Source organism: Plutella xylostella, chromosome 5 (assembly GCF_932276165.1).
Source record: "Plutella xylostella chromosome 5, ilPluXylo3.1, whole genome shotgun sequence".
Lineage (NCBI taxonomy): Eukaryota > Metazoa > Arthropoda > Insecta > Lepidoptera > Plutellidae > Plutella > Plutella xylostella.
Genome location: NC_063985.1, coordinates 1,732,990 through 1,760,523, shown reverse-complemented (window position 1 = coordinate 1,760,523; position 27,534 = coordinate 1,732,990). Strand labels below are relative to the sequence as shown.

The window sequence follows — 27,534 nt, the reverse complement described above, 5'->3', positions numbered from 1 at the left end:
TCGATACCGACGGCTCACGTCCGATCCACCTCCAGCATATACACAGTAAATAGCCTATAAATCATAGCCTTTATGTACATCTATATGTGTATAGTGGTAGTTAGGGGAGCCAACTGAAGGGGTACCCTGCCGGTGGAACAACTGACTAGGTATGTGTGTTCGTGGAACATGTAATTTAGCGATTTGCGAGGAAGGTAGCTTTTCACTAATAGGTTAACTATTGATCCACGGTGGGATGTTAGAAATAGAACTTCATTTGTTGTTCAATCGATCACCTTCAAATGGATTTCGTAGATTACTTGTGTTCATTACTTAGAATCTGCTCAGCTTTACTTTTAAAGTTACTATAACTACTTAAGTAGGAATTATCGAGATTTCCTAAAATCTTGGCTGATGGAATCGATCAAACCAATGCTTTTTTGGGAGAATTCGATTTAAGTAAAACTTTAACTTAATCCCAAAACAAAAGTGATTTGCATGTCGGAATTTAAATATAACTATAATATTTTCTTAATTTCATATTTTAAGAAAAAGTTAATGTTGGTTAAACGTGTAAAGGCCACAAAACTTTTTAGTTTCATAGCTGTTCTTTTGTTTATCGTATCTATCATACCTATATACCTAGTACCTACTTACCGTTTGCGTGATGTTTAGGGGTAATTTACATTCTTATGCAAATTTGAAGCATGCATGGTTGGTACGATGCACGCATGGCCAATGGTAGTAGATTTGCTCATATGTTTACCGAACTAGTCTAGCTCCATACATACCTAAATTGAAACCCTCAGTGCCTATACTAATTGATTAAAATCTCATGACTATTTATTAGAAAATACTGAAAATTTCACCACAACTCCATAAATTATTCTAAAATTGTCTCCTAGAAACCCTCGTGGTCGGACTAAAGCAGCGTAAATTCAAATCCCATTGACCTCATTTTGTTCTTCAATGCCAGTTAGCAAAACCCTGTATACTGTACACTGCTGCTACTGTGTGAATCACCCTGTATACAACCACTGCGACTGTGTGTAACTGAACTAGGTTAATTTCCAAGCATTAGTATCAAAGTTTTACCTTGGTGCGGCATCACGGAAACTATTTGCTTTAGTTTAAGTAAATTAACTTGGTTTTTAATCTGCATTGTATTTATTATCAAGTTGAAGGAAAAAAGAAGAAAGAACTAACTAGTTTTTGATTGTTTCCTTCACAGAAGTATTTTGTAGAAAATATTTATTGGTAGAGGTTTCCGAATGCAGAATGAAAATGTATTTTAGAAAATATATTATACAGGCCAAATGACTGCTTTAAAATCAATAATTTTTAAAACTGACTAATAATGTTGCAGCAATAATATTTATTATGTTCTACTTGGCGACTTTTATAGCACTTACCTAGGTAGTTATAGTTGAGATATATATCGGCAACCTGAAAAGTTTTATAGAGAAGGTTAACTGCGAAACTAGCTTTAATTACTAAATAGTCTTATCTAATCTAGGCTTTTTAGCAGCTAGCTAGCATGCAACGTGAGAGGCACCGTGAGCTATTGCATCCATTGTGAAGACTTGATAACTTGCTAGAAGCTATGAGAGTACTAAAAGCCTCTACCTAGCATATAACTGCTACCTACTCACTTTAATCTAGACCCTATGTGTATGAAATTGACTAAGTACTGAAAGTGGATGACAAAGTTTAACAAAATAACTTTAGGCTAATGTCGTCCTTAAATGTGTAGAGAGCTGCCCGTATATACGGACAGAAAGAGCCAGACAATTTAATGCCGACATAAGCTCAAACTTCCTTCCTCCAACTCGGCAACAATAACCTTCCAGCTTCCTTCCCCCAGCTCAACCATGGCGGCGGCAGACAAACCCCAGCCCCAGATCAGCGTGGCGGCCGGGGTCATCGCCCTGCGCGGGGTCAAGCTGTTCCTCAGCGCCGGCCGCGCGGCTGCCGAGAAGAAGGCCCAAGCCCCGCCCCCGGTGAAGAGGAAGGGCAAGAAGGTCAACCAGAAGATACCGCCCGCCAAGACTGTAGAGCTGCTGGTTAGGACTACCAAGTTTAATAAGTAAGTTCTGTCTATAGATGTATTTGTCTGGGGGTGCACAAAAGAATCATCTTCTAGTGACGTATCACGTGTTCTATATATCTGTTGGGACACGGTAGCACCTTGGGCATTCAGTGAAGCTAATCTGCCTGGGCTGACGCGACCAATCTTGAAATTGCATGTTTCATGTGAATTAGCGAGGCAAGCAGGGAGCTGTTATGATATCGAAGTATTGTAGTATTTTGTACTTATAGTAGTCTTTTAAACCTCTCTTCCACGCAAGTGGGCCTTAGCATCATAATAAAAATCATTAGTGTAGAGGCTACATAAATTACTCTAGGGTTTCTAGATTCGCCAAGTCAGGCTTGCGCTGTCGCATGCCTCGCGGGGATAAAATAGCACAAATAGGTTTTAGTGCTCTGTATTTTATTGGAGGTTCCGCCTCGTATATAGTAGTGGTAGTAGACCCACAGATTTATTAATGTTTTACGACCATTATTATGCGTTTCAACTCAAATGTGTTTCCGTTCGAGGTAATGTACCTAGCAAGAAATAAAAAGTTCGCCCTTTAGATTTCAGTTGCATATGGACAGCGGAACTTAAAAATATTATTTTAGTTTTTAGTAAGCAGGGTGCATTAAACAATTTAAACATACTTGCCGTCCCAAATACTTATTATTCGGAAAGACAAGTGCCTTTAAAAACCTTTTAAAAACCTTTTAAAAACCTACGATAAAAACGCAATAGCTTATTCATATACGGTGCATGCTTCGCAAACCTGCCATCTGCCATAGACCAATTTGTGTGCAACTTGACAGTTTGACAATTTGATTGCGGTCGCAAACTCGCGAGCATAGTTTTATAACTAGGTACCTACCGTACCTACGTATACATATATTCTTATATCTACTTATAACGTATAAGAACCACAACAAAAGTTCAATATTTTGCTATACCCACTTGAAGATCCGATATGTACATATTAGTTGAAGCAGTCGCGTCAACTCGCGTCTTAACCCGCCAGTGGTGACGTGAATTTGACTTACATCGTTGGTGACGCCGGTCTCACGCACCGGGATTTTCAAGCTTATTTTTTTTACTTAATTAACTACACATGCTACTTAAAATTAGTTTAATTTTAAAGATAAGTATTTTTTTGACAATAAAACAAAGCCTTATCATAAGTCACGGCTCGTTTATTAGTCCTTTTACCATGGTACTTAGAACACTTAATATTTGCATAATTTTTCATCTATCATCTTAAAAATTAAAAAAATACAACAATGATGTAATTTTTTATAACTAAGTCCACCTTTTATAGTTTTATAACACTACGAACTTCATAAGAAAAAACAAAAATTTATATACTTCTACCAAAAAAATAATAATAATAATACACTAAAAGTCATTGTTTCTCCACAGCCAAACAGTCTCTGCAAGACGGCACTTACATGGTCGTAACACATATATTTTTTACATTTTGTGACAAATATATTAAATTTTTCTGTTATTTTCGCTATCCACATTCATAACATTGACAATTTTTTGAAGGTCCAGCTATCTCCGTCGTCATTTTCAAGGACATGCTGAAACTAGCCGATATTACTGTAAAAACTTATTGAAATCTATTAAGTACTTATATTTGTATAAATACCTACAACTATCTATTAAAAATAGTTCAATCATGAAATTCACAATCACAAAACAAAAATAAAGTCAAGAAAAATAAAATAATGTATGAAAAATTTAAAAAATATTTTTTCTATCTTTAAATTTGACATACATAGTCGGTGACCCCGGTCTTACGCACCGGGTTGGCGCCAAAACTCCCAAACCTGCGCACGAGTCACCGTCGCGGGGTGGACTGACGATGGGGGATGGGAAATGAGGCAGCTACCCGAAATCACAACAAAAATCGATGGCTAGTGAGAAAGTTATTCGACTTTTTCGAACCACCCGGTCTCACAGACATATACGTCACCACTGGCGGGTTAAAAATAAGTCACTCAACTTTAAAAGTTTTTAGAAACTTTGAACGACACACAATCACACGAAGCTTGCATGTCGAATCAGAGCTTTTGACAACAGTGAGTGCTCCTCTAACGTGGTATATTTAATACTTTTATACCACGAAATATGGTGGTATTATACTCGTAAAGTGTGTTTAAAGGGGAGACATGAAAATAAAATACAATGATACCATCTATATACGTGTCTTTAGTACCAACATTGTAATACTAAAAACACGCACTCACGCCTTGTACTAATGTACTCCCTTGCGGGGTAGGCAGAGGTGCATTGCTGCACCCACTTTTCGCCAGAGTGTTATGTTAGTCCCAATGTAATAGGGGGCGGGCCTATTGCCATTTTTCGGGCACATCCAAGACCCGAGAACAAATATCTGTGTTTAAACAAATATCTGCCCCAGCCGGGAATCGAACCCGGGACCATCGGCTCAGTAGTCAGGTCACTAACCACTACGCCATTCGGTCGTCGTACATTGTAATACTACAGAAATAATATACTATCGATGGTATAGGTAAACGATAATTTAACAACTAGAGCCTTACTCTTAGATACATTTCGATCGAGACGACAACCTAAGACATAGGTAGTTACATACCTAACTAAACCACAGTTATTAGGTTATGTTTAGCGCATTAATTTTGAGTGGCTTATGGAAACCTAGATAAAATCATCTCTGAAAATAAAATTGATTCCAACATTCGACTCCGTTCAACCGTGTGTTATATAGTTACAATAATAATGAAGTACTTAATTGAGTACCGACACAGTTAGTTTAGTTATGCTCCTAACCTATAACACCGCTTCTTTTCAGTTAAGTTTTAAGATTAATAAACTTGCCTAACTAGGTCTTACATGTAGCTATTTAATAGGAAGATATCCTCCTCGATTGGGTCGAGCCCCGTCTTCTATAAAATACCTCGAGTTAGTAATGTTAGTAATCGATTTGAAGAGTAAGCATTGAAATTTGCTTGTAGCGTAGTCACTGTAGTGTACGAACCAAAGTTTCAACCCTGTGAAAGCCAAGTTTCAGCCGCGTCGCGCCGCGAGCGGACGTCTTTCACGGAATGACAATACGTGCCAGTTTTGCGTGTTGTTTTCTTTACGCGTTGTACCTTGGAACTATTTAAATAAATATGAAAATTATGCAAGTATAATGCCTCATAGAAAACTGAAGGAGAAAAGCCTAGACGCCCTGCAAAAGAGCACGAATTTCAGCAAGTGAGTTTCACGTGTGTTGTTCGTTTTCGTAACAACTACCACTGTATATTATTTTTATCGGAGTAGTTCAACTACGTAATATACAGTGAAAATCTCTTTTTGGTTACTGTTTTTAGAGGCTGGAGCGCCCAATTTCTTTACAGTACTAACTGTAAAGATTAGACTTAAACTTTTTGTTACTAGCTTACTAAAAGTTAGGAACTTACTTTTCCAAATGACCTGAATAGTTCGGGAATATTGTAAGAAGGTTAGTATTTTTTCTTGATACGAGTACTACACTATAATGTGGAGAGAAAGATTAGATTTTTTATTTGAATCTGAATATCTTTCTAACTAGTTATGAATACTGACATAGGTAACTAGAACGATTACCATAGTTCTTTCATCATTCTTCGTCTAAAACCTAAATTTCTCCTCAGATTAGGTACTTTAGGGATATCCTCGGTAAAATGTAGTCATAGACAAAAGTAAACGCCATAAGTTTAAAGCGGTTAGTTTATTCGAACTGGTTGGGTGCGTGCGGCTCCACCCCCGTCTTGGTGAAGTCCTGCAGGATGGCCACGGCGCGGGCCGGCAGCAGCTGCGGGAACTGGAACAAGATAAGCCACGTACTAGTGTTTTTGTAGACAAATAATATGATGTTTAATATAGGTATGCTACTCTCCGCTTGTTTCTGTCAAGTTGATATTGTCATAAAAGTCTATGACACTTTCTGAAATTATGAGGCAGCATCACCAGTCGGCGAAGAGTTTGTCGCCGGTTTTGAGGCGGTAAGGGCTCATCATAGGTACTGTAAAAGAATCGAATCCCTGCGAAAACCCCATCTCCATTCAGGAATGTTCATAAAGCCTTGTCTTTGTTGACAAAGGTTACGTATAGCAAATAGGTATTATGAACCTTTATTGGCCATGACAATAACTGTGGATGTCAGATATCGCGAGGTTTACCTATCACCAGCCAGCCACCACCAGCTAAAACCACCAGAAACTTCCCTCTCTCTCCCACTCACCTTGTAAGAGGAGTACCACAGATCACCAGGCACGGTGATTTCCACCAGTTCGCGTCGCATGGCGTTCACAATCTGCTCGGCCGCATCCGTGGGCTCCACAGGCTTCATGAGGTCCTTGAACCGGATCTTGGGGTTGTGGGCCAGCCCCGTGTTCACGATGTAGGGGCACACTGTCGTCATTTTTATCTGGTGGGACATTTGGGGGGTTAATTGCTTGGGACCCTTGCAATTAGACACAATAGTAATCTAGAGTCGTCAGGTCTGGGGTCTTTGGGACGCTAAAGGTTAGGTAAATACTTAAGTATTCTGGTATGAACTCATGACTCTCATGAGAGACTAGAAAAGTGGTTTGGTTTGAAATTAAAGATTTTCAGTGGTCTGTAACTATTCTTTGGTAAGCATCGGTCATGTAATTTTATGATTTGAAGGTTAGCTACTTTAGATACAGTTATATTTATGAATGCAATTATATTTACAGTAGGTATTATATCATTTGATTACATACAACAGATAATATAAAGTACCTAACTGTTATAAACGGCATGCTGTATAATGTACACAAAAATTAGTAACAATCTCAATAAATACAAGATTAGATAAACGCTTTTCAAAGGTAAACTTTTTAGTTTATTTATTAAGTATTTCTGCAAATGATTGTTTGTATGTAAACTGTGACACACGCATCATACGAGTACTAAAGTTTGGTACCTATTCACCTCTGGTCCACCTTTCACTATTTTCCACTGCACACCAGTCATTCAGCATAAGCAAGTCGTCACCATAAGCATATCGCTGTCACAACACTCCATCTTCAACCACTTCACTGAGGGCTTCGTTTAACTCCTGAAGGGCTAGCATGGGGCACAATTACGACGAGTCAAAAGTCCTTCGTCGCAATCGCTCTTGAGGCTATGCAATGTGAGTGAGCGTGATAGAAAAATTTTGTCCCCGTGCTAGCCCTTCTGATCATATTGTTCCTTCCTCCCCAACTGCCCACCACTCACCCCAGAGTAGTCCTTCTCCTCCTGCCTGAGCTCCACGGCGAGCGCTTGCATGATGCCCCGGACCGCGAACTTGGTGCCGCAGTAGGGCACCAGGTTCTTGGAGCCCACCATGCCGGCCATCGACGCCATCGCCACAATGTGCCCGCGGTTGCGAGCCAGCATCGGAGGCAGGAAGGCTTGCAGCATCTGTCGATGTGGGAGAGAAGTTTAGGGTCACAGGTCACAGCTCACAGCAAATAACAAGCGTAACGTAAACGGATCGCCTTTTTTTTCTTCTGGCAACCAGGCATACCGTACCCGCCTGGCATAACTTTTACTGTTTATTTTCTTTAAAACTCATTTCTTACCTATGTTGGTATTTATTATACTTCTCCATAGTGCCTACCTTGGTACGTACTTGGTTTATACAGGATATTGGGAAGAAACTGGCAAACCTTTTACGTGTTCGTAATTGCGTGTCTGTATGTCTGGAGTCTGACCTCAGTGTCACAACGCAGCGAAGCGCGCAGTAAATTGTTCAGAAGAATATTAATGTTGGTTTCGGGTTTAAGCTCGAGTGGTTGGCATTCCTCGTTATTCTCAGCCTGGATTTTACATTTCCGCCTTTCCTTGACAATCTCTTCGCAGTCCTGATTCCACCACTTTCTTCTTTTGGTGTTTCTTTTTCTTCCCAGTACTTTAACAGCTGTTGTTTTTACTGTGTGTTTCACACTATCCCAGTGATTGTCAATATCCGCGTCAACCGTGAGCTGGTTAAACCTGTTATTCAACTCTAATCGAAACTTTTCTCTTATATCTGGGTCTCTTAGGTTGTCTAAGTTAATCGGCTCCTCTTTTCTGGTGTTATTCCTTCTTTTTACCGTGATCCTTGCCCTGAGTTGGATACCAAGCAGATAGTGATCGCTGTCACAGTCAGGCCCTCTGTACGAACGCACATCCTGTATGGTGCTTTTGTGTCTGTCATCTATCACGGCATGATCGATCTGGTTCACTGTTTTTCCATCAGGTGACTTCCAGGTACCTTTGTGGATATCTTTATGAGGGAACATTGTGCTCTTGATTACTAGCGCCCTTGCTGTTGCAAATGATATCAGTCTCAGACCATTGTCGTTTGTTGTGGCATGCTTGCTGTGTTTTCCAATAGTAGGCATGAAAGCTGCTTCTCTTCCCACTTGTGCGTTAAAATCTCCAATCAATAGTTTTGCATCAAAACTCGGTAGTTGATCATATGTCTCTTCTAGATGGTCATAGAACTCGTCCTTTTTACTGTCTTCTGACATCTCTGTTGGAGCGTAGACATTTATGATAGAGTAGTTGCAGAACTTGCCTTTTAGACGCAGCACAGATATTCTGTCTGACACAGCATCAAATCTGATCACACTCCCGATCATGTTTCTAGAGACCATAAAACCAGTGCCGTACATGTGCTCGCCATGATCACTACCGCTGTAAAATAGAACAGTGTTACTGTCGACATTGCACTCTCCTTTTCCCGGCCACCTTACTTCTTGCAGGGCTGCTATTTCGATGCCATATTTCTTTAATTCGGCATTCACCTGATACATGGCGCCAACTCGGAATAGAGAGCGTACATTCCACGAAGCTAATCGGAGTTCCTTAATATCATGCCTAGTGTCGTTAGTTTTGGGATCAAATCGTAATTTCTCTTTTCTCGGTTTCGTAACAATAGTTTGCCTTGCAGCCTCCTTGTCGAAATTGCTTCTGCCTAGCCGAATAGTCTGCCCGAGGTAGACATATTCTTGCACAACTTCGATTGTTGCCTCACCAACGGCGACCGGCTCCGGTTTGATGTGAGCATTGTAGGTACATGACTTTCGTCTTGTCCAAGTTCATACCGAGGCCAACACGTCGGGAAGCAGAATTTAGGCCACTTAGCATCCAGCTGAGTTCCTGCAGAGATTCTGCCATAATAACGATGACGTCCGCGAAGCGGAGGTGTGACATGTACTCGCCATTTATACATATGCCATGTCCATTCCAGTCCAACGTCTTAAAGACATCTTCCAATGCATTGGTGAACAGTTTCGGAGATATCACATCCCCCTGTCTCACTCCACGTTGCAGTTGGATAGGTCTTGTCTTGTGGTCCTGTACTTGGACAGTCATAGTAGCGGCATTGTACAGACATCTCAACACCTCGATATAGCGCCAATCGATTTGGCATCTCTGCAAGGATTCCAAAACTGCCCCTAGGTCTCGATGGAGTCGAAGGCTTTTTCATAGTCAACAAAGGCTAGACACAGAGGCTGATTATACTCTTCGGTCTTCTGTATAATCTGCCTTACTGTGTGGATGTGGTCTATTGTACTAAAGCCTTTTCGAAACCCAGCCTGCTCTGGGGGTTGGAACTCGTCTAACTTTTGGGCAAGACGGTTCGTGATAACCCTTGAGAACAGCTTGTATACATGGCTTAAAAGCGAGATCGGTCTATAGTTCTTCAGAAGGGTTTTGTCACCCTTCTTAAAGAACAATACCACGACGCTCTCAGACCATGCCTCCGGTGTAATGCCATTGTGAAGAACCGAATTGAAGAGCCTCTGGAGCTGTTCGAGGATTGCAATACCTCCAGCTTTCAGAAGCTCTGTAGTAATTCCGTCTTCACCCGGAGCCTTGTTGTTTTTAAGCTGCTCAAGGGCTATCCTAATCTCGCCTATGTCGACGTCAGGGATGTCGTCAGTGTAGTGGCGTATTAGTGGCGCTCTGGAATCGGTGAGCTGAGCCACAGACTTCTGCGCGTGTGAAGCATAAAGTTGTCCGTAAAAACCTTCGATTTCGGCAAGAACCTCCGGCTTAGAGGCAACGATATTACCATCTGCAGACTTCAACTTCGTCAAGTGGCTTCTCCCAAGTTGCTGAACGAAGACTTTTGACCCCCGATTTTGCTCAATTGCTGCTTCTATGGCGCGTGTGTTGGAGCGACGGAGATCTCTTCGTATCAGCTTCTTTATACGCTTGTTGAGTACCCGTAGTTCTGACGAAGTGTCACCTGCCGACGGAAATTCGCGTCTCTGCCTCATAAGCTCGAGTGTCTCGCTTGAAAGTTTAGACTCCTTGCTTTTGCTTCTCATGCTTAAATGTCTGTGGCCCACCTCACGAAGAGCCTTCATTATTTGGATTGTATCCGCGTCAATATCCGTAGTGGTTTCCAGCGATTCGAATCGGCTTTGTAGTTCTCTCTGGAAGCTGGTGTTGCCAGCTCTAATTTGGTGCAGTGTGGGACGAAGGGTCGACTTCACCAGACGTCTCCTTTCCAGCTTGAAGTTAATATTCAGAGTACCTCGGAGAAGTCGGTGATCACTCCCAGTTTTATGTTTATATGTTTATATGTGTTTATTCAGGATACCAACAGCGTAACAATAATAAATTTCACACAGCCTAAAGTTAATAGTAAGGCTAATTACAGGTTTCCCTAAATTAACTTAGCGAATTTAAAGTTATTTAATGATTTTACATGAGTTAACTACAATAAAATTTACTGACAAAAGAAAAAGAAAAAAGTACTTATCAATAAGTAAGTTTGTGATAAATTACCTAACAAAGAAGAACAAAAATAAGTAAATTGTTATGCATAACTATGAGAAATCTAACAATTATAGTTGCTGAGAAATTAGTGACTTATTTAAATACACTTTCACAAATAACACAATAAAAAATACTAACATACACAGTACGACAATAATTGTGTATGCATAATATCAAGAATGTCACTGGAGAGAACTGTACTCATGATAATAAACATGTGACTTATTAAAGTTAATAAGTACACAAATACAAATAAAGACAGTGTAGGTACCTAATTATTCTGTTAATTTATGTAGAATAAGTTTTTTAAAAGTATTTTTGGATGTATTAAACATGTCAATCTCGCTGAATAGCTTATTATATGTGGCTGCTGCTCGAGTGAGAAGTTTTAAACCTATTGATCACTGAGACATCTCTGAATATGTGCCGCTTGTCAGTCATAATGAAGTCGATTTCGTTTTTCGTCCTACCATCGGGGCTTGCCCATGTCCACTTCCTCTGGGGCTGTTTCTCAAAGAAAGAATTCATCAAGTACAGCCCCTCCCTTTCGAGGAAGTCAACAAGCATTTGCCCTCTCTGGTTTCTGCTACCAAAGCCATGAGGTCCTACCCTCGATTCGTCGCATTCTTGTACTCCCACTTTGGCGTTGAAGTCCCCCATCACAACGGTGTATTGGGTCTTAGCAGTACACTTGATAGCTCTAGAGATATCTTCGTATACTGCTTCGACTTCTGTGTCAGAGTATGCCGAGGTTGGTGCATATACCTGTACGACCTTCAAGGAATACCTCTCGGTTAGTTTTAGTACTAGGTACGCTACCCGATTCGACACACTGCTGATCTCCACTACGTTGTTGACAAGGGTCTTGTTGACGAGGAATCCTACGCCACCTTGGGACAGTTGGTCGCCCTCAAGATGGTAGAGCATGTGGCCGGACTCCAGGGTCATCGTGTCCTCGCCCTCTCTACGGACTTCTGATAGCCCTAAGATGTCCCATTTTATTTTGCTAAGCTCTACCTCGAGTTCTACCATCTTCTCGTCCTCTCTCAGTGTCCGTGCGTTGTATGTCGCCAGTTGTAGTCGTTGATGGCAGCCATTCGTAACCCGGGGATTCTTCGCACCCCCTGCCCTACCGTCGTTCGTAGCAATCAAATAGGAATAATACTCGATCGCCACGACACAGGTTCGCCTAGTGTGGGATCATCGGTAAACTATGTGAACTTATTTAAATCTACCCTCTTTGTAACTTGCTCGTATTTGTCATTTATTTTATATATATTTTTTCTCGATGTACAATGTTACCGTAATAATTGCATGTTTGTGTATTAGTTTTAAGTTTTAATTCGTATATGAATAAATGAAATTGAATTGAATTGAAAAATATTATGTGACCTAACCGAATTTTTCTTTTAACAACCCGTGCGCCGTAGCCAATCTTTTACCAAAAACTAATGAAAAACAAAAGCCACTCACCCAGATCCCGCCCATAACATTGATCTCGTTCATGAGCCGGACTTCCTTCTCCGTGGTCTCCAGGAAGGGCCGGCAGGGCATGATGCCGGCGTTGTTCACCAGCACGGTCACTGACCCCACCTCCTGGGACACCTTCTGCTGCAGGGCGAACACGGCTGCGCGGTCCGAGATGTCGCATCTGGAAGTTGTTAACATAAGGATAAGCGTAAAAGTGAAGAGTTTGTTGCTGGAAAGTTTTCTAAAGGAACTTCAATGATCATGACCTAAGCTAACTATCTTCCACTTCTGACAAAAAAATAATCATCAGCTGCCCTCATTAGCCTTCATCCACTACCGCCCAACAGTCTAAGTCAGTTGAGGCATAATGAAATGCCATAATCTGCGGTTCACACTATCCCTCACCCATCCACTATCGGCCACCTGAACGTATTCGTATATAGTTTCCGCGCTGTTAACGCATCGTCCATCTATCAAACCAGACCACTTGCACACATAACTCACTCATATCTAAACGCTTTCCCCTTCTCCTGTTTGATCATGTCGACAGTCTCCTGGTTGCCCTTGGGGTTGATGTCGACGCAGACAACGGTGGCCTTGAGTCGCGCGAACCGCAGCGCCATCTCACGGCCCATGCCGTGGCCTGTGCCTGAGATCTGGAATGTGGAAGGGAAACCAGTTATAAACAGTAATACTTACATTACCTCTTGGGAGAAAATTAAGGAATTTGCTAGAGCATCTCATGTTGAGGGCTATGATTATGGGTTATGGGCATTAAAATAACTCGGGGACGGCCAACTCAATTTCAGTGTCCGCTCAACGCCCCAGAAGATAAGACAATGCAATTTATTATTTTTATAAGAATATTTTTTATTCAGGCAGCATGAATCGATCTCTCTTTTTAGCGGCTAAAGCTAACTTACCAATATAATCTCTCCCGAGACATCCTTGGGCTCCATGGGGAAGAACACGGCGTATATGGACTGGAATATGGCCACCCATATCTGAACGATGGTCCACAGTATCTCTCCCGTCAGCTTCAACGCATCTATTGTCTTCTCATACGTTGTTGGTGGTTCTTGCTCGGCCCTGTAGAAGTAAATAATTTTTTTATACCTAATTGGTATTTTCTTTAGCTGCAATCAAAAAGTAAATAGTATTTATACCAGTGTGCAGAAAAGGAGAATCCCTGAGTGACCTATTATTAAACTGTTCTTCATATACCTAAGTCCGGAGCAACGGGAAATACTCGTAGCGACTGCGATGACGTTATTCTAACTGGCTAACTGTTTCTCAATGGAGACAAACCAAATACTGCTGTAGTGTAAAGATATTAATAAATTGTAATTAAAAACTTACATGATCCGTCCGTGTCCTACGTAACAAATAAATAAAAAGAAATTGTTATCAGCTGTTAACTGATGATAAATAATATTTACTATCAACATTAGATAATGTTAATCCAGGCGCGTAAAATTGCAGGATTACATTATTTTATAAACTGTCACGTTTAAAAATTATAATAACGGACAAAGTACAATTCGACCCTTATCGCTTTTTATGTAAAAAATATGGTTTTTAGAGATAACCTTTGTATATTTTTAGATATTTTGTAGGAGTGGAGATTAGCCTAATGTCAAACATTCGGATAGAATTTTATCAGTGTACTAGCGTCGGCAGGTCGATATACCCGAAATGTGTCTTAAATGAGATGAGAGAACGCGTGTTTTCACTTTATTGATGATGATCGCAATAATTGTATAGAAGGTTGGTAGGGTAGGTGCATTTTTTTGAACATTGTAAGTCATAAACTGCATCAGAGGTAAACTAAGTAATTTTATTGAGCCTATTGCATGTCAGGAGATAATAAAGTCACTATTCTTAATCACGTTGATATAATCTAACCATGTTTATCATGCCTTTAGGTTATTTCGAAGGACATTGCAACTATCTTATGTTCCGTTTCAGGATATTGCATAATAACATTGTAACTTTTCAAAGTCATAGAACAAAAGTTGTTCAGAGTCGCCACCCGAGTCACCCTTGTTCGGCGTAAAACACTTCTCTACCACCTTGACACCCGGTACCATTTATGTAGATCGCACTATAAAAAAATATAATATTATATAGGAAATTCTCTGTATCCCGATACTTGTGCAGTCTTAAAAATCACGCTGATGAACTTTCATAATAGTCTGTTAAGTACCAAGCTAGCGCATAACCAACAAACTGAACTCTCAACATACTACACCGATACGCCGGCGCCGCTACCGCCGACTCGGTGGTCAACAGTTTGCCCACTGGGAACGCAGCCTAATCAACCAAACACTTTTTGTCTCATTCCAGACATGAGCTGGAGGCCCTGTACGGCATGTACCGGCGGCTGGTGGCGGCGGCGCAGGCGGCCGTGCCCACCAGCGCCATCGACCCGCCGCCCAAGACTGAGGTATGATCATTGTTTGCTTATGTTGGTCATCGACCCACCGCCCAAGACTGAGGTATGATCATTGTTTGCTTATGTTGGTCATCGACCCGCCGCCCCAGACTGAGGTAGGATTACAAGTTGAATGGCAGCTATTCTGAAGGCAGAAATTCTTATTTTAACGCTGTCAAACTATTAATTTTCCTAGCAAAAAAGAAACACTCAAAGGGATGAATTTTAATTAAAGAAATTAAGGTTTTGACCAGTTTTGGCAGCTCTAAAATTAGAATTTAGGCCTTCAGAATCGACATCTTTGTTTACTTATGTTTTTAACCGGTGTTAATGAAATCATGTTTCCATTTACCTACATAAAAATTACTTACGAAACAAAATGTTATGGAGGCTTTATATATAATAGTTTCAGGCGATACCGCTGCCCCTGAAGAATGAACAGTTAGTATACAAAATATACCTATGATCATTGATATTTAGATTAATTTTTCTTTACTTAGGTAGGTAGGTACATAAGATTCTAAATGCGTGATCATAACTCGTATAGAAAACTAATCCATAAAGTTACATCGCGATCTGTTGTAAAAATCACGCATTTCCATAGTTTTATGCCCCAAAAACTTCATAAATAGTTATAGGGAATATAGGGTACAGCGATCGTTTGTATCTCACGCAATTTTCGTCGTTCGTCTATTTTCCATCATGACTGTGCATTATCCACCCCGAAAACCTTCAAACTGTTGAAACTATTGTTGGTGGTGGGACGTGAATCGTTTATACTTACTATAGTAAAGTTTTGGTACCTTGCAGATATCAATGTGTATGTGTCGCAGGCATCTGGTTTAATCTCCTGTTTGATTGAACCGCTAGCCCGTTTATTGGATGACGCTACTCAGTTGAATGACTAAAGAACAACTCGTCAAGTGGTTGACTGTAACGTCCAACGTCTTGACTGAACGTTATTCAGCGAAGTCGTTAAATGGGATATAGTATAGCAACTTTGTAATGTCTGATTAGGATGAACATGACCAGACAAGAGTCAACAAAAAGACTTTGTTACAATGCTCTCATCTCACAAATTAACTAAACAATAACAATAAACGTACCTTGATATTGTTGTTCATAATTATCCAGTTTCAGCACATTTTTTTCTTTGAAACTATCCCCCGGCGGTGTAATAATAGGTAAATCCATGTTGTCACACTATTTTAACATTAATAACGCACTTTAAAGCTAATTTATTTGCAAAAAATAACAATACAAGTGCTTTTTGTGTCAGCTGTTCGCTGTTAGACGCCATATTTGTTTTATTCACCACCTGACTGATTTTAAGTCCGCTAACTAGTTGGACGTTTTGTGACCCTTGTACAATCAACGTTTGGCCTAGTCATACAACTGAATAGCGTCATCCGATGAACGGGCTAGCGGTTCAATCAAACAGGAGATTAAACCAGATGCCTGCGACATATGCTTAATGATGATACTGATCGATGTGTCGTAGGTACCAGAATGTTTTATGTTATTACGAGTATTATTATTATATTATTATTATTATTATAGGTAGATACACCAACAGCATACATATTATTACAGTTTTAAAAGATACATTGAAAGTTTTATTTGAAACTTTTTATTTCCTGAAACTTTTCACAACCTAATAATTTTCAACTATATTGAACTGCCCCGTACTCATTATCCTCTCGCTTGACCTCACACAATCCTCTCACAACACCACATAATATGCTACCAGCACATAGACCAGGCCATGTAGCACAGGGCGCTATTAAGAGGAGAGTATACCTTCGCGATTCTAGCGAAATAGGTATTTAGGAAAACATTTGCTATCGCTTGTTCTCTCATGCCCCTGGCACGGGTGCGATAGAGATGCACTGCAGCTCGCGACTGATAATATGTACTTTTCTTGATGAAATTCTGGTTTCGGGAGAAAACGTTTCAAACTAACCAAACATCAACCAATCTCCTTGATTTTGATGTCAATCGCTTCAGCATAATATATTCTAGGTTTATAGCTTTCGTTTTTTTACAAAAAATACTTTGTTCAATATACGTGTTCAATAAACGGTTAGATTCAACAAAGTTTTTATCACAAAAATGACGTTATTTGAGGTGCCTATAATTTTGAATCTATAGAAAATTTAGAAAAAAAGGAAAATATTAATAGTGATTCCTTGTGTCAACAACATACTAAAAAATCATGGAGATTGGATTATATTTAGAGGTAGTAAAACGTTTTCTCTTTTTGTATGGACGAGCAAGTGGTATACTTCCCTCTTAAGACATCACAAAAGTTCTCCGTTGCGCTCGCTCTTAAGGCTGCGCGATGTGAGTGAGCCCGATGCAAAACTCTTGTTACGTCACGTCTTAAATGCGCCCGTACTAGCCCTTCTAATAGACTGTAATTGTATACTTCCAGGGCATAGACCAGAGCACGTTCCGCTCGGTGATGCACAGCACGCTGGGGCTGGTGACGGAGGAGGCGGTGCTGGAGCGGCTGTGGGTGAGCTGGGAGCGCGGCGCCGCCGGCGGGGAAGGCGCGTTGTGGTTTGTTACTGTTGTATTCATAGAGCACATTCATAGCGGCAGCCATTGCTGATACCTACTCGGAATCCTCCGAATCCTAGCCGAGACAGTTAATATGACGGTTGACGAAGTAAACACAATGTACCTCTAGTTACAGTATGTTGAAGGAACCCTTTGTGATTTGTCTTGTGCTCACTTTGTCACATCATAAAGGTGTTCAGCAGTGGTAGATTGGAGAAGGGAAGGCCGAGTAAAAATATCATCGTACTCCTTAAGAGAGATCTATGACCAACAGAAAACTGAAGATTATTAGCGAATGATTCCTAAGAAAACTTCGGTACTACCCCATCAGTCTATTATTTTTCCCATCACTATTCTAGTTTAACCTTGACCTTGACCCCGTCTGCAGGTTCGACCCGTGGGCGCGCGGGCTGTCCGTCCTGCTCCGCGGGTCGCCGGAGGAGCGCCAGCGGCTCTGCATTATCAGAATCATCGTCTTGTACCATATTAGGTCTAATTTCCACACTGATCTACCTACATTACACGTGTTTCCTCGACCGCAGGTGCGACCCGTGGGCGCAGTCTATAACCATTAGAAAACTGGCCATTATTAGCGGATGATTCCTCTCTAACAATATTAGGTCTAACTTCCACATCAGTCTACATTACACGTGTTTCTTCCTATAGGTTCGACCCCTGGGCGCGCGGTCTGTCCGTGCTGCTGCGCGGGTCGCCGGAGGAGCGCCGGCGGCTCTGCTTCAACGTGTACGACTTGAATGCAGATGGGTACATCACCAAGGATGAGATGTTCCAGTTGTTGAAGTGAGTATGGGGTTGATAGTTGGCGGGTATAGTTCAAGTGACTACGTATAAAATGATTTAAAAATGCTATTGGAGGCAATCCCAAGTTCATACTGAAAGACCGTGGTTTTCTGACCTTAAAGGGAAACCTCTCATAAAGTGGCTAAAGTGCACGCCCTTACACCCTACAGCCGAGATACACGAGGATAGTTTTTTTAAACTCAAATGGAAAGCTAGTGTAAAAGTAAGCTAAGCAATGACCAACTATGATTATTTCTAAAAGGCATAAGTGCTAGCAAGCTTACTTTAACACTAGCTTGAAAAACTATCCGCGTCTAGGCCTGTCACAGAGAACATAATACTCCTATCCATGATATCCAGGAACTCGCTGCTGAAGCAGCCGGGCGACGAGGACCCGGACGAGGGCGTGCGTGACCTGGTGGAGCTGGTGCTGCGCAAGCTGGACGCCGACAAGGACGGGCGAGTCTCGCTCGACGACTACAGGTGACACTTGTGATACTACCCCCTGTTTACCACGTAACTTAACTTGTGGTGCTTGCGCCGTACGATGCATTTTATGAACGATACTTTTCCACGAGTCTTTCTCATATAATCCACAACTCCACAGTTAAGTAATAGTTCATAGTCATAATTGCTAGTGTAATAGCAAACAAAAAGGAGCAAGCAACACCCTCCCTCTCTTCCTGCCTTGGTTGGTGATCACACAGAAGCCTTTTCATTCCCGAACCCTTAGTTCGACAACCAGAATACGTGAATCCCACACAGTCCTAAAAAAATATCTAAGCATGCCCATTGTGATGAGAACTAAGTTTTCATACACGATCCTCTTCAGTCTTATATACAATACCGCACCTTCATTTACGAAATATATAAGTATGGGATTTTAACTGAGACTGTTGTGAAATTTTCAGGGAGGCAGTGGAGCAGGAGCCGCTGCTGCTAGAAGCCTTCGGCCAGTGCCTCCCCTCCAAGCGGCACGCCGCGGCCTTCCTACGCACCCTCGTCACCAATAATAATAATAAATAATTTAAATTCATGTCATGCCGGGTTTCAAAAAGAAACTTTAACGGCGACTTGCACAAGAATCTTAAATCTAGATTTGTCATAAATTTAAAATATTAACTTACGATTCTTGAACGAACGAACTGTCACGTAGGTAACGGTAGATTAATTATTTATTATAATGCCAAATAATTAAGTAAGTAAGATGTTATGTTAATTTTAAAATCTAGTAATTACATCAAGTGTTCTTAATTGTATTCTACTTAAGTATAAATGTAATAGGTTGGTATCTCTTTCTCTTTCAATTAAAATTTATAATATTACTAGTTAATTAATACATTTATTTTGTTAAGCTTTATAAATAATTCAAGTTCTCAGTGTAAGTACCTAGTACGTAAATTAACAATCACAAAACTAGATTACTACTGTAGGTAAGTATAGGTACATAGATACAGGGTGTAGTTATATGATTATGCACCCGAAAAATTACTCAATTTCCAGAAAGACTCAGAAATGTAGGTATTTTATGATACCATCTGTTGAATTGTGTAACGGTATGTAAGTACTTTTATTAAAAGTCTGTAGATATAGTAGAGGTAGGTATTTATTTTATTCACTAAGCGCCTTATGATTATACTGAAGCAATGTATTGTATATTTGAGAAACTGCGAATTGATTATCGTCGCCAGGTCGCAAATTGAATTTTAGTTTAAGTTAATTAAATAGGATCTATTCATAATCTTTGTATTTTTTACAACACATAATATGTACCAGGTTTCGGCTTAGTATACACTTTTTGCGATACCCTGTGTATGTATATCTACTTTCTCCGAGAGTGTTTTTGGCCTGTGTATTTCAGTTATACATGAACTTACTTTTTATTATATATATAAGTAGGTGTAAGTATATAGAAACTAATTCAGTAAGCTTCCTGTATTGTTCATTACTTATTGAAATTTCTATTGTTATTTTTTTTTACCTAATTAATATTTGCATACAACTAAATCTGAGTTCCTATTTGTAAATGCTAATTAACAAATACCTAATACATAAAGACAATAGTGCTCATTACATAAGTTTTACTACGGTGTACCTACCTCAATCGCCTATCACTACGAATACAAACTAACCCGTGTAATACACACTCACGAGCAATGAAAAAGTTCCAATTTAAAAATTAGATACATTTGAGCAAAATAATAGATGATCAAACGAACTTCTAAAGCGAAGTTCGATCATTATTATATGAGTCGCTTCATTCGAAGATATAATATACCAGGTAGTCCCTTTAACCTACAGGCAACATCGCACGTTCTTTAAAGAGTAACTAAACGATACTCGATTTAAAAAATAAAACTGCTTTTCCGGTTCCGCTCCTCGTCCGAGTGTCACCTTTGACAGTTCGTCATTTTCTTTAGAGCTTTTTATATCACAAAACTTTCATTAGGGCTGTAATCACAATGTGTCTTGTGATTCACAGAATGGGTTGGGGGGGTCCTTATAAAGTATATAGATATAGAGATAAAGTTTTGTGTCCTAACTAGAGAGATACAGGGAATAGGATGCTTGCTTATTATGTAAATTAAATAATAATAAAATAACACATGTGTTTTTATAAAGTAGAAAACTTTTATTTTGCAATCATAACAAAACAAACAAGGACTAGTCCCTTAATTAACATCAACAATCAGTTTATGATTTACGCAACTATGTATAATAATAATTCGTAAGCTAAATCAAATTATTTACAATCATCGAGCTTTATAGGGTCTTATTAATTAATTTGGCAAAACAACTGCCTTGGCAAAGCCGCTTTCGTCTATAATAGGCCTATTGTAGAAACGAGCGAATGCTGTTGATGAGCTGGTCCAGCCTGCCGTTTTCCTAATCGTATCGACACTTACACCAGCGGCGAGCGCAGCCGACGTGGCCGCGTGTCGCGTGCTGTGGGCGCTATAAGTGCCTACGTCTACGCCGCTCTCTGACAATACCTGTTTGATCCAGCGGCTGATGGTCTGCGCTGTAGCTGCCTTATGTGGTGATTTAAGGGTCAAGAACAGGTTTCCCACATTCGAAGCCCTCATATTTTTGGTAACAAAAATATAATCGTTGAGGGTTGAAGCAGGGCATATTTTTAAGTTGTCCTTGAAAAAGGGTAGATACAAAGTAGGTTGATCCCGACCCGGACATGAGGTTTTAATTATGTCTATTATGGCTATTTTTACACCGTTACCAGTTATTGAAATATTCTCAATTTTTATTAAAGATAATGTTTGCACCCTATGTGCTGTAGTAAGTGCCAATAGAATAGCAAGTTTCTTTGTGATGTCTTCTAATCTTAATTCTAAATTTGGATACCAATTTGAAGCATAATTGAGTACTATTTGTGGGTCCCAAGTGGACGTGTATTTAGGAAGACTTGGTTTGAGCTTATAAGCTCCCTTTAATAATCGCTTTATGCTGTCGTCTGAACCAATTTTATCATTTAAAAATAAGGACAATGCTGACCGGTGACTATTGAGAGAGCCATATGAACAACCTTTACTGAACTGTTCTGTTAGAAAAGATAGTATAAACGGTATGGATTTAGTATAAACTGTGGTATTGTGAGCAGCGCAATATTCCCACCAGAGCCTAAGAGTGACGCTGTACTGCTTGATGGTGTTGTCAGAGAGTGACGCCAGCATGAGGTCGAGTGCCGCTAGCGGCGTGCCGCGGCGCGCGAGCGCCTCCCGCAGAGCCTCGCGGCACCCAGGGTAAGCTTGTTGTGTAAGGGGTGATGATCTCTGAAATGAGATTGAAGTAGGTATTTATTGGGATCCATGTAAAGTATATTTGAATCTAGTAATGTTTGCAGCACGGGGAACCACGGCTGGGATGGCCAGTTGGGGAAAATTAAAATACCAGTAGCCTCATCGTCGATGATTTTTCGTATGCACTTCAATACCAAAGAAAACGGCGGGAAAGCGTAAAATAAGAATCTCTGCCAATTAATTGTGAAAGCATCTACGGTATATGCATCTGGTTCTGGTCTCCAGGAGACAAAAGAGTCGCATTTTGCATTGCTGCGAGAAGCAAACAGGTCAATATCGGGGTAACCAAAGTTTTGGATAATGAGCTCGAAAGCGTTATGTGAGAGCTCCCATTCTGTATCGGGGTTAATCCTTCTTGATTCAGAATCTGCAATGTTCTCTTTTGTATTTATGTATGACGCGAATACACTCACGTTCAGCTTCTCGCACCATTGCCATAGTGACCTTGTGAGGTTGTTCAAGTGCGGGAACTGTATTCCACCTAAGCGGTTAATATAACTAATAGCTGTGGTGTTATCTATACGCAGTAATATTGTGCAGTGTGCGTCGTCTTCATTAACGAAACTTTTCAGGCCCAAGAATGCAGCTAACAGCTCTAAATAATTAATGTGGTGTTCTGCTTCTGTGGCCTTCCATCTCCCGTTGGCTTTTTTACCATCACACACCGCCCCCCATCCGGTCCTACTAGCGTCAGTGAAGATTTCTTTTTTATAGGATAACGTTCTCATTTGGTTATTTGTACTAAAAATATTATCACGCCACCAATGTAAATCTTGCAAAATTACAGTTGAACGGTTAATTTTGGCATCATAGTTATTGTTATTTTGTTGTAATTCTAGGAATTTCTGTCTTTCTAATATTTTTGTGTATAAATAACCATATTTTACTGCCGGACAGGCTGCGATCAGACCACCAATTAATTGAGCAAATTCTCTAATAGTGTATGTTTGTGAGCTAATGAACTTCCTGACCATCTGCACTAAATGATTACGCTTTTCGATTGGCAATGAAATAGATAGGTCTTTGGTATTATATATGAAATCTAAGAATTTGCATATTTGCGAGGGGATCAAAGAACTTTTTTCATAATTTACTATGAAACCTAAACATTGTAACAATTTAATCGTCTCATGTACGTTGTGTAAACACTCATCATAGGTGTCTCCTACGCACAATATGTCATCGAGGTAGATCACCGACTTAAAACCGCGTTTACGGAGGTAGGTTATTACCTCCTTCATGATTTTAGTAAAAACCCTGGGTGCTACCGACAGGCCATAGGGCATAGCTGTAAACTCATATGTATAAACAGTACTTGAATTAGGAGCTTTGTAATGAAATCTTAAAAATCTCCGATCTGACGGGGATATAGGCACCAATAGATAGGCTTCCTTTAAGTCTATGGTAGCTAGGAATCCGCCCCGTGGAATAAGTTTCGTGGCGGTTCTATAATCCTCCATCTTGAAATGTAATTTTGAAACAAATTTATTGAGGGGTTTGAGGTTTAAAATAAATCTTTTACCACCGTTGGATTTCGGTGCTAGAAAAGTTCTAGATATAAATTGATTTTTCGTTGGCTTACATCGGTTTATGGCTCCTAATTCAAGTAACTTATTTATAGCACAAGACATTTCCTGACTTTCTGTTGAGGACAGACTGGAAAGGGCTGGTATTGTATGCTGTGTGACCTCTGAGCTGAATGGGATAGAATATCCCTGGTCAATCCATGATAGAACAACTTTGTTATTTGTAATGTTGGACCAGCAATTAATATAAAGTTTAATTCTGCCAGCGTGTACCTGTGCTACTGAGGAGGCTGTGCACGAGTCTTCGGTTGGTTGTAGCTCCTCGCTGGCGGGTGAGCCGGGGGGTAGGTGCGGCCGCGCGTCGACGTCGCCTTCCTCTGGCCTCCTCGCCCCCCCCTGTTGGACGAGTAACGAGGAGGTCCTGACCAGTTTCCCGGAGGGGCAGGACGACTGGAAGATGCTTGCGGAGTGTTCATCTTCTGACTCGTTGCAACTTTCCTTATTTGCGAGCCCTGCTTCTCGATAGCTTTACTGGCTTTAATTTTATCTCCCAGTGTCGCGCCGAAGAGAGTCTCGTCGCGTTCCGTGTCCTGGATTACATGTAGAAAATTCTTTTCTAGGCTTGGGGTTATTAGTTTTATTCTGTCTTTTGAGAATAAGTGATGTAAGTCAGCCAGGATGCGGCAGCTATCGCTCAAATATCTAAGGGCTGATATTTTATCATCGGACGTAAGCAAAGTATTCATCGCCTTGTTTACTGCTGCGGTAGCCGTCCCAAGTTGTTGTTGGAAAGCAATAAGTTTCTTGTCGCGTCCTCTTACTACCTCAGATACAGCTGCGGAAATTTCTGCATTCAGCTTAGGCGCTTGTAGTAATTTGCAATTAGCAGGCACGAGGTAATTTTTTAATAAATTGTCCTTTTCTTCTTTTTGCAATCCCTTCTTTAACAAAGGGGTCCAGAGATTGGCTAGGCTACTATGGATATTTTCACCAAACTCAGCTGTGTCGGACGTAGAAGCCCCTAGCGCTGACATCAATTCCGGATCCAGATCCATGCAGCTGGGGACAGAGTCTACAGCGTTGTGGGTCGCCTCGGGCGTCACGTCGGGGATCTGGACGGCGGCGGCGAGGGGGGCGGCCTCGTCCGGGGCGCCCGCGGGCGACGGCATGGCCTGCGCAGGCTCCGCGTCCAGTGCGGGCTCCGCGCTCTCAAGTGAGGCGGGGGCTGCCGCTGGGGGATGCTCGTCTTCCCACTGATCAGCTAGGCCAGTTTCAGGTTCAATTTGAACCGTGCCAGCATCTAAAAGGACGAAATAAGTTCATTTTAATTATTCAGCAGGGTTGTTTCCCCCAATGTAATAACTTGAGGGTAGATCGATATTGTTCGAAAAAATTAAGGACAAATTTATGTTTCGCTAATATTACGACGTGTACGGAACGTGCATACCTATTTTAGGTTTCACGTATTTGTACTGATTGGTCATGCATGACCCATAATCATCTCGCAGATGATTATGTTATCGCAATTGCTTCGAAAACAATCCCGATTTTATAATAGATATTTCACTTTAACACTTGAAATTAGCACTTGTCTATATAAAAAAATAACACTTTACTAACCTTCGTTAATTTCATCGTCCGAAGAAACTATAGATCGTGCTATTCGACGTCGATTCTTCTCAGTATTACTCTTCTGTCTTTCCTGTATCTTTCGTATTTTTCTTTCGTAACGTTCTAACTTTTCTTGAGCACTGCGCTTCGGCATTTTTGCGGGAGCGCGTGCGTCTGTTGCCTCGCACGAAAAAGGAATGACGAACTGTCAAAGGTGACACTCGGACGAGGAGCGGAACCGGAAAAGCAGTTTTATTTTTTAAATCGAGTATCGTTTAGTTACTCTTTAAAGAACGTGCGATGTTGCCTGTAGGTTAAAGGGACTACCTGGTATATTATATCTGAAGAATGAAGCGACGAAATATAATAACTTTTTTAGTTGGTAATATTCTAATGCTCTGTTAAATGTAAGTATACTAACTAAAATTCTATAATAATCGTTTTATAGTTAGGGTAGGCCCCTCATAGTGCATGGGGAAATGCCTGCACGCTATGGTCATACTTTAAGAACACTTCTACATAGAATATGACGCCAACCAATTGTTCTAATACAAATAGTAAGTAATTATAATAAAGTGGCAATAAAAATTTGCTGGCATGAGTGGCGTGCTAATGCAGAGATGACAATTTTCAAATATATGCTTAGTGCCAATTTCGCCTTAGTTGGTTAGAGCATACCTAACCAGGGATTATTGGTTGACTTTTGATACATTTGTCAAGAATTTTATATAGAGATGACGTATAATTGATCAACCTTTCCCTGGTTACGATCTAACCGACTATGGAGAAATTGAAGCTAAATATGTCACAATAAACTTTTAATCTACCTTTTAATCCTTTTGACTACGACCGGACAGGTTAGTGGCTGATTATACCCAAGATCCCGGGTTTGATTCCCGCCTGGGGCGGATATTGGGTTAAATTTAAATACTGATATTTTTGCTATAGGGTCTTGTGTGTTCATGTGTGGTGTGACCTCTCCAACTCGCCTGCTATGAATGAACATTATTACAATGACAATGACCCTTCAGTCTTGGAGAAAATCCATGTCCTACGGTGGCATATTACGAACTGTGTGTAGGTACTAATAAAATACATCCTTTAGGTCAGATATCACTGTTTTAAATTCAACCCTGTGTTAGATAGCTAAATCCAGTTACTTAACTTGTTTATGAAACAGTCACATTTGGTCAGATGACCGTCGTAGCCAGCCAACCTGGTCGCCTTGCTCCCAAACGTTATTCTGCTAAAGATTGTTATGTAACCCAATCTGCTATTAACTCTATTTCTAACTAAGTAACTAGTACTTAATACTTAATAATCATTATTAACTAAATAGAGATTTGACACGCCATTGCAATCATACCAAAAACGTTCTGTTCAAAAACATTACATATTAATAATACCTACACATAATTTAGTATACTTAAGTACTTAAATATTAAGTTCCTATACATAATTACTTAAGTTACTAATAGAAAAAAAAACTTAGTAAAATTTGTAGATTCTGAATGCACAGCCTGAGCTCAACCCAACCCCCAACACAAATCTGAAGTTCGACTGAAAAAATAGCATTTTAATATACTTGGAACCTTTTTTTCCTTTTTCGGTAAATCTAGATCTAGGTAGGTCAGTAAACCTGTGATTGTCAGTCACAGTCATAATAATTATGTTTATGAAAAGGTAAGAAAATTGTTAAAGGTAAGTACCTATCTAAGTATTTCATGAAAATCGTCCGGATTTTCATGAAATTTGTGCAGTTTATCCAGTAAGCTGGTATCAACTACTTAGAGACATAGGCCGAAATCAATGTAAGTACTTATACGAAAGTCTTTTTATCCTGGAATTCCCACAGTAAGACTTTATAAGATGAAGCGAACCTCACGGGCAATAGCTTTTCTTCATTAAGTTATTTCAGTTTTGTTTGTAAATAACCGATATTGAGCGGTAAGTTGATAAAATACCGGTGACCTTGAGAGGGAATGTCCATAATCGCCCAAGTGTGTCAGAAACCGCGCGCAATTCTAGGACAGGGTCAGTGAGTGTGGGCCCGCGGCCACTGTAGAGCGCCCGCGGAGTGGATTGGCCCAACACTGAACTGAAGCACTGAATATTTTTTTTACCAGAAATAATAAGATTTAGCCTAATTGGGACTATGGGAAGGAGGTTATCGTCAAAATTATCTTATTTTCGAAAAAAAAAAAACTATTTAAAAGGCGAAGCGAGGCCTGGAGAAGCATTTAAACAGCTGGAAGTAAAAAAAATAGACATGCGGCCTGTGGGAATGAATGGAGAGTGAGCTGAGTTTCATTGTATGGATATGTTAAAAGTCGGCAGTAAAATACAAAAATGTTTACATTGCTGCTTTAGCTATTCACCATAGAGCCACCATGCACCAGTTCAACCATTTAAACTCAAGGTGCCAATACACCTCAGCCAAACTGTAAACTATGCTGACATCTACTTTCA

At 40.3% G+C, this 27,534-nt stretch overlaps 3 protein-coding genes across 4 annotated transcripts; 1 reads left to right on the top strand and 2 right to left on the bottom strand.

The window, feature by feature from the left end:
* Positions 1-21: 21 nt before the first annotated feature.
* LOC105390225 (calaxin-like) lies at positions 22-20,183 on the top strand. Its single transcript, XM_048633287.1, has 7 exons — positions 22-149; positions 1,844-2,065; positions 14,663-14,762; positions 17,185-17,312; positions 17,979-18,113; positions 18,474-18,596; positions 19,025-20,183. Exons 2-7 carry the CDS (start codon positions 1,851-1,853, stop codon positions 19,137-19,139), a joined length of 816 nt encoding a protein of 271 aa, XP_048489244.1. The 5' UTR covers positions 22-149; positions 1,844-1,850; the 3' UTR covers positions 19,140-20,183.
* LOC105390212 (short-chain dehydrogenase/reductase family 16C member 6) lies at positions 5,768-13,692 on the bottom strand. Its single transcript, XM_048633286.1, has 7 exons — positions 13,676-13,692; positions 13,240-13,405; positions 12,821-12,972; positions 12,320-12,497; positions 7,304-7,489; positions 6,300-6,485; positions 5,768-5,879 (listed from the first exon to the last, which is right to left on the bottom strand). Coding segments are annotated over exons 1-7 (963 nt in total). The 5' UTR covers positions 13,678-13,692; the 3' UTR covers positions 5,768-5,786.
* Positions 20,184-20,722: 539 nt separating the features above from the next.
* Positions 20,723-25,426, bottom strand: LOC105380262. 2 transcript variants are annotated; one of them, XM_038107205.2, is made up of 3 exons: positions 25,075-25,426; positions 23,728-24,754; positions 20,723-21,901 (listed from the first exon to the last, which is right to left on the bottom strand). In XM_038107205.2, the coding sequence occupies exons 1-2, from the start codon at positions 25,217-25,219 to the stop codon at positions 23,733-23,735; spliced, it is 1,167 nt and encodes a 388-aa protein (XP_037963133.2). In that variant the 5' UTR covers positions 25,220-25,426; the 3' UTR covers positions 20,723-21,901; positions 23,728-23,732. The 2 variants fall into 2 exon arrangements, with proteins under 2 accessions (XP_037963133.2, XP_048489242.1); XM_048633285.1 differs by having other exon boundaries at positions 20,723-24,754.
* Positions 25,427-27,534: the final 2,108 nt, after the last annotated feature.